Here is a 7,976-nt window from a genome sequence, read left to right as displayed (position 1 = left end):
GGATGGAGTGCAGGAAATGAAGTAAGGAAGAGGAAGTGGGAACAGGCTGTGGAGCTTTGACTTAGGGCTCTGCTATCAGGAACTTGTCTGGGGCAAGATAGAGTAGGACAGCCCTTGACTTGAGGGCTGCTCATAGGGTACAGGCTTTATTTTTAAAATGTATCTCATTTATCTATCCTTTAGAGATGCATGACATTAGCCATGTGGCAGACACTGGCAGTCACCTCTCACATGCGTGTGTGTGTGTGTGTGTGTGTGTGTCCTTTTTGAGGATTTTGTTTTTGGAGGCAAGGTCTCTCTGTGTAGCCTTGGCTATCCTGAACTCACTTTGTAGACCAGGCTGCTCTCGAACTCACAGAGATCCGCCTGCCTCCGGCTCCCTGAGTGCTGGGATTACAGGTGTGAGCCACTGTACCTGGCTCATACATACACAGATCTAATAGACCTTCCCACGCTTTCCTTGACGATGAGTAGGATCATGTGATCGCTTTCTCCTTCCCATGCCTAGAGCTGGCTGTCACCTGACTTTGGCCATTTCCATCAGGCTCCCAGGTAGGGATGGCAGAGTCCCAGAATGGATCCGGCGCTGAGTAACCCACACCTTCACTGGGCCTGCTGACGTGAGAGCCCTGCATCCATTCAGGAGGACCAGTCCCAGCAGCTGAGCCCGTACTTTAGCTCATACAGTGCAGGCTTTATTTTAAAATGTATCTCATTTATCTATACTTTAGAGATATTCAACATCTCATTTCCTCCAGCAGCAGGAAGTAAAAGAGAGCAGAAACCTCTTTGGGTAAGTGAGTGGCCTAGTCGCTGTGCTCACAGAAGAAATGATAGCAATTTCTCCATCAGTGCCCCTGTTTCTACTCTTATCCTCTTTTTGTTTGGTTGGGGTGTGTGTGTGTGTGTGTGTGTGTGTGTGTGTGTGTGTGTGTGTGCACGTGTGTGTGCGTGCATGTGAGTGTGTGTTATACATATGCAGAGGACCCTGGGTGTCCTACATTGCCACTCTCTGCCTTTTAGGCTGTCTCCTTGGCAGCCAGCAAGTCCCAGACTAAGATCCTGCTGTCCCTGCTCCACGCAGCTCTGGGGTTAGTTACAGGTGCACTTACAACTGTGCACATCCTTTGTGTAGGTGTTGGGGATCTGGAAGCAGGCTCTTATATTTATGCAGCAAGTGTGTTCACACTGAGATGTCCTCTCAGCCCAGGTGGCTCTCGCTTGCTAAACTGGGAGCAGTTCAGACTTTCTCGGGGGTTACTGTTTCCCCACTGCCACCCTCTCTCACTCCTCCGTGTTAGCTAGGTGTCAAAAGCTCTGGACATGGAGCCAGAGGGCTTGGAGATGGAGCCCACCTTGTCCCTGTCTGGCTGTCTTAGTCACTTTTCTATCGCTGTGACAAACACCCTGACCAAGGCAACTTACAGAAGACGACATCTAATAATGGCTGACAGTTTCAGAGGGTGAGCCCATGATCATCACGGTGGGGGACATGGCAGCAGGCAGGCAGGAGGCTGGAAGCAGTCGCTGAGAGCTCACATGAGGCAGAGAGACTAAATGAGGATGGCATTGGCTTTGAAGCCTGAAAGCCCACCCCCAGGGACACACCTCTTCTAACAAGGCCACACCTCCTAATCCTTCCCAAACAGTTCCATCAACTCTGGAACAAACATTCAAATATCTGAGCACTCCTTTAAAAAAAAAGATTTATTTACCCTTATGGGTATGGGTGTTTTGACTGTATATACCCACAGATCCAGCAAAGGGCATTGGATCCCCTGGAACTGGAGTTATAGATGATTGGGAGCCACCATGTGGCTGGGAATTGAACCTGGGTCCTTGGGGAAAAGCAGTCAGTGCTCTTAACCCCTGAGCCATCTCTTCAACCTAGGCCTTTCTTATTCAAACCTTCACATTATCCAGCTGTTGTTTTCCTATTTGTGTCACAGTTAGTGAGAGATATAGTGAGTGGATGTGTGGGAGCAAGCACTGAATCAGGTTTCTGTCCAGTGACAAAGTTGTGTACATATATGTGTATACATGTATATACATATGTATATATGTATGTGTTCAGGATTTTTTCATTAGCAACTGATGAGACCTAACAAAATAAACTTAAGGAAAAGGGAACTTTATTAGCTCATTAAATTGAAAGCCAGGTTCGGGCCAGCTCCACACATAGCATTAGCCATATCTGTGTACTGATGTAATGTAACATCTTTTATTTTGTGTTGGAACTATTTCCCAGGTTTAGTCTACAGCAGATAAGATGCCTAACCTCAGACTTTAGACCGCACTTATACTCCATCAGGATGTCTCTTCCCAAACGAGTGGGAAACATATCTTAGGTTCTGACTGAGGCATTACCGCGCCCCACCCCCACCCCCTACCCCCCCCCCCCCCCCCCCCCGCTCCAGTCAGTGGTCCTGGCCCTGGCGATGCTGGGATCCTATTGTTCAGGCGTGAGTCACACGGACACCCCTGGTAGAGTCCATTCCTCTTAAACCATTTAGAGTGGTGGTGGTAAAGGCGACTCTAAGATGACGGAGCTTTTCTGAGAAGATGTTCAGTCTTTTCTAGTATGTGGAAGGTTAGGCAGAGTTCCTTGGCATCAAGGGCTGGTAAGCACCACCAACCCCGCCCCGCCATCTTCTAGCTCAGTCATATTCTGTACGGTGATAGATGACACACACAGTCTTCCTTAACTCTCGAGATACTTTATAGTAATTCCCTCTAAAAAGCCACCCCCAAACTAAACCCTATCAGCTGCATCCACCCAAAGGCTCACATTTCTATTACAGTTCCCTGTAGGCTTGCCTCCTGTCTTCCTCCTCTTTAAGGAAACATCCATTGAGCAAATGAGAGCTTTAAGAAATAGCTAAGTGGGTACAGTGTAATCCCAGCACCAGGGCAGGCAGAGGCAGGTGGATCTCTGTGAGTTTGAGGCTAGTCTGGTCTAAAAAGCAAGTCCAGGACAGCCAGGGCTACACAGAGAACCCCTGTCTTGAAAAACAAAACAAACCCCAACAATAATGAAAGAAATAGGTAGCAAGTGCCTTAGAAGTAAGGTGGTTTTCTGCAGCCAGAGCAGCCTCAATTGTTTTCATGACCAGAAGGCTGTTTAGCCTGGGCTTTGAAACCCTCCACTTAGTTCTGAGGTGAGGCATTATCAGACTCTCTAACAGTTTGGCCCACATTGTGTCGGTGTCAGGGAGGGACCACCAGACATCCTGCAATGAACTGGTGAAGGCAGAACTGCTCTGGAAGCAAACGGTGAAGATGGTGCTGAATCAAATGATTCTCAGGCTCGGGGAGTAGAGGGCACAGGCAAGTGAGCCATTCGAGCTGAGGGTGCCACTGCAGGCCCCACCCTGGGGGACTGTGAGGGCTGAAGCTGTGAAACAAGTTCCTTCCTTGCTGGAGGCCTTGGCTGTGGACTCTAGCCTGCTGATCCGAATGCTTCTCCAAGTCTTGTGGTCACTAAGCGACCCCCTGAGCTGACTGCATGCACTCCTGCATGCTGGCGGGATGACATCTATTCCTCACCAGGGCTAGGTCTCTGGCACGAAGGCTTCCTAGGTCAGTTTTATGAATCTCAGTGTTACAAGCCTGGTCTTTAGAGCTGGATCTGCTCCCCTCACAGCAAAAATAAATAAATAAATAAATAAATAAAATAAAAAAATAAAAAATCAGTTCCTCACGAGGCTCATAGTTAGAGCCTTTATCAGGGCTACGAATATGCCCCACCAGGCTCTTGGGGTGTCCATCAGTGTCTCCCCAAAGAAACCCTTACATCTCTTGCTAAAGCCATCACCCGACATTGAAGTGAAACAAGCAGGAATGAACAACTTCTTGATGCTTTTATTTTAGATATTACTCAGTAATAATAGTAACAACGCTGAAATTTCAAATGTGCTCACTAAGCTTTTCTATATATTATATTTACAAAACAACTGGATTCCTTTCTAAGCAGTTTCCCGAGGAGAAGGAAAAGCCCCTGCCACAGTCTCTGGGGTCACTTGCCTCTTCAGGTCAGAATCCCCCGGCCGAGGAATGAGTGGATGCAGCCAGCATCCCTGAATAAGTGCAGAAGGAGGATTGTACATAATAAAACCTGGCTGGCCACTGCAGCTCTGGACTGGACTTCACGGGAGGAAACCCACCCAGAGAGGGCAAGAGTCACTGCGATGGAAGGCAAATGTCTCCACGAATATCACCTGGGAGCTGAGTGAGGCGTGGCTGGCCTAACCATCTCTGTAATGTGCGCAGCCTGACCCACGTGCAGCCTGGTGAGCTATGTGGCTGGCCTAAACCTCTCTGTAATGTGCGCAGCCTGACCCACGTGCAGCCTGGTGAGCTGCCTTCAGAGCTCAGCTCTCCCCACTCTAGGAACCTGCTCTCAGGGTAACGTGGGTGCTGAAAGGGAACGTCAGTCATACCACAGCATCCACCTTCGGGTATGAAAAGTAACTACAGTAGGGTTATAGCGGATCAGCATTTTTTTTTTATTCTACATTTGAGAGAAACTAATATTTGATATTCTGAAACTTATGTGTGCTGTAAAACTATTACAAAGTATATAACTAAACACATGAAGCAAAAATGTTCTCATGGGGATTTACGATCCTCAGACCCAAGAGTCTGTCATCTGCATCATGGTGTCTCAGTGTACATTTACTTCAGGGCATCTTGATGAGAGCATTTATCTCTTGCAAGAAACCTCATTAAAAATATTAAAACAAGCCAGGTGGTGGTGGTGTGTGTTTTTAATCCCAGCACTTGGGAGGCAGAGGCAGGTGGATCTCTGTGAGTTTGAGGCCAGCTTGGTCTACAGAGCGAGTGCCAGGACAGCTAGAGCTGTTACACAGAGAAACTCAGTCTCAAAAAAACCAAAGACAAACAAACAACTAAACAAAACCCCCAAACAAACAAAAAACCAAACAAAAACCAAAACAAACCCCAAACATCAAAAGATCATGATTCAAGGATTTCAAAACCCAGTGTCACAGGCAAAGCCTCATTTTCACGGAAGACAAAGCACTCCGTTTTCTCCACTTCCAGCAGGTCGTTAAGAGAGGTCACGACAAGGTCATGGTCCTGCAGCATCTCTGGGTAGCGGGCCACAGCTCGCTCTATCCGGGCGGAGCGTCTCACGGGGGTGATGAGCTTCATGCTCTGTATTTCCGGCACACCGCATATTCTGAAAGAGACCAAAGGGTGTGCTCAAGAGCTTCACAGCTGCAAACACGGCCTGCCTTTATTTTGTTTCTTACTTCATAATATGTAGGAACCAGGCCCAACTGGGCTGCCTGCCTGTCTTGCTGTTTCATGTCCTGTTTCTAGCAGCTTCCATGTCTGTATTTATCTTGGTTAGCTAGTCATGTTTACTGCTCTGAGAACGCGCCCCTCCCTTCCTCGAGACTTTTCCTCCTGCGTGCAATCACCTCTTGAGGGCTTTCACCTGGGAGGAGGATTCCTGTTTGGCTGCCTATAAGAAGGCTCTTTGGAACTCTGAAAGGGAGTAACCTGCTGCCGCGGCTGCTGCTCTCTTAGCACTAAGGACCCGCTGTTATTGTGTGTGTGTGTATGTGTGTGTGAGTTAAATCCGCAGTCCCTCGCCCTCGACTCGGTACCTCGGTAGCGCGGGGGCCACAATAATAAAGCATAACTGGCTTTTCAGTGTGAGCCTCACAGGAGTTCTCAACCTACATGGCTTTCCCCCGATGCTCAGGAAGTCCTGGATGGTGTTAGCAGTAGGATGCCATGAACGCAGGGTGGAAATGGTTTTTATGTGATGTTAACTGCTTTACAGTTGCTATTTGTTCATTTCATAAACATTTACAGGTTGAGGAAACTGGGCTTCACACCAAGCTTGACTGCACTAACGACTTCCAAGATTCCTTTTCATGTTGACTGTAAATTACTCAAAATCTGTTAAGATGCTGGACCAAACCATGTATTGAAACCAGAACAACTGTGCAGCTTCCCTGCAAACATGCCAATGCATTCAGGGCCTATCTATGAACGACTGACCTTACATTCACAAAACCAGTGGCTGCATTAGCACATATATATATATACACACACACACTTTTTTTTTAAAAACAACATTGCTCAGCTGGAATGCACTCATCTGGACTGTAACCAGATTTTGGGGGCCAGTTTTAGCATTTCAATACAGAGAAGCACCAGACCAACCCCCAACAAACTCTTTTCTGTGTCAGGCTGGCGGGACAGAGGAGCACGGAGGGCGGGGGCTGGATGCAGGAGGGGTGTGGATGCACTAACACTGCTGACTGCAGCCCTGCCGTCAGTGCGGCCATGTCTTCTTAGCGTGGGAGGAAGGAGGGTGCGTGTGCAGAAAAGAAGACCCCAGCTTGCCTGGCAGGTTCTACCCTGCACTTACCCTTAGCCCCTTCCTGAAGCCAGGGATCTGGGCATCTTTGCCAACTGAGGATGCATCCCGGAGCTCCTTTCAGCACCGATCCTGACCTTTCTCAGCCTCATGAGAGCTTGAGACTGATCACTGACCTACTCCTTCCACCACGCTGTGGGGCCCTGGGTGTGAAGCAGCGGTATCTAAAAACTACTGCTTCTCCGGACACGTGCGCAAACAAACAAACAAACAAACAAACAAACAAACAAACCCTGAGAACTGCACTGGAGTTAGGTCCATGTGCACAGCTGCCTGGAGTTTGCTTACCTAGGGACTGGGGCGACCTGTAGTTTGATGCCAGCATTATCCCACTCTGCCGCGGGCATGTGCGGTGCTGCTGTAACCTGCTCCTTTTCCTTTAGAGAAGGGCATGGCTGCCCAGACGCCTCCTTCTTGGTCAACTCTTCCACGGATGCGGTATTAGTTTCAGCAGCTAATGAGTCAGGGGTGGCTGCTGCTCACACAGGCCAGGAAGGGAAGTAAGAGGTAAGCAATTTACAATTAAACTAAAATTCAATAAAACAAGAAGGCAGTTCATACAGTGACTTCCCAGTGACCCTCATGGACTCCCAATAGTAAATAAAGAGCTAGGACTCCAACTGGCATTTCCCTAGCTGTATTTTAAAAAATAGTAATTTTTTATGCTTTGAAATGTTTCTATATTTATAAAATGTATATTGACCATATCCTGTCACTGCCTTCTAATTCCTCCTAGTGCCCGTTCCTATAAGTTCCACTGCAATGCCCTGTAACCCTGGCCATTCCACAAGGCAGCCTCCAGACACCCTCCAGGCATTTTGGTCAATTGAAGATGGATCCTTGATCCCTTATAGCACGGACCACATTACATTCTGAGCTCTTATTCACTCTCATGAGAACTCTCTGAAACTAGTCACTCACCATCTACCCTCTTACCATACTGTGGACCAATTTTCTTGACATTATTAGAATTAATTGACTCAATCTCTTAATCCCCTCATGTCCCAGAGGTGACTACCTGAGTATTACGTTAGTTTGTGAATTAAATATGTCACAGTAAGCTGGGCGGTGGTGGCACACGTCTTTAATCCCAGCACTCGGGAGGCAGAGGCAGGCGGATCTTTGTGAGTTCGAGGCCAGCCTGGTCTACAAAGGGAATCCAGGACAGCCAAGGCTACACAGAGAAACTCTGTCTCAAAAAACCAAAAAATAAAATAAAATAAAATAAAAAAAGTCACAGTAACACTTTTATGACAGCTCAATAACAAAACATCAAGTAAACCTGACGGAGGTGGGCAGCCAGTGGGTCTTGAGGCTGAGACACTCAGAGAGGTCAATGGAGCCAACAAACACAGAGGCGTGACTTCCACTTCCCCTTTATGCTACACATCTACGTGGTGAGTCTCTGAGGTTCAGGCTCGCTCTCTCAGCCTACCTTAGAACATTCTACTCTGTTCCCCAAGGTACTAGCTACTCAGCTGGTTTTCTATCAGATTTCATGGTCCTTAGTTAAATCTCCTCTTCTCCTTCTCTCCCTCATCCCCCTTTTTCAAAAGGTCTT

At 47.7% G+C, this 7,976-nt stretch overlaps 1 protein-coding gene across 1 annotated transcript in view; it reads right to left on the bottom strand.

Annotated features, from left to right (window-relative positions):
- Positions 1 to 3,843: 3,843 nt before the first annotated feature.
- Positions 3,844 to 7,976, bottom strand: part of CKAP2L (cytoskeleton associated protein 2 like) — a 28,534-nt gene continuing 24,401 nt past the window's right edge. Inside the window, exons 8-10 of the mRNA XM_084774588.1 lie at positions 6,704 to 6,890; positions 4,350 to 5,200; positions 3,844 to 4,286 (exon numbers count right to left, since the gene is read on the bottom strand). Coding sequence (XP_084630714.1) covers positions 4,975 to 5,200; positions 6,704 to 6,890 — 413 coding nt within the window. The 3' untranslated portion in view covers positions 3,844 to 4,286; positions 4,350 to 4,974. The remainder of the gene's footprint in view (positions 4,287 to 4,349; positions 5,201 to 6,703; positions 6,891 to 7,976) is intronic.

Source organism: Acomys minous (assembly GCF_964271855.1).
Source record: "Acomys minous genome assembly, chromosome: 3".
Classification (NCBI taxonomy): Eukaryota; Metazoa; Chordata; class Mammalia; order Rodentia; family Muridae; genus Acomys; species Acomys minous.
Note: the sequence above shows the minus strand (reverse complement) of the source record. Positions and strands in the feature narration are given on the sequence as shown.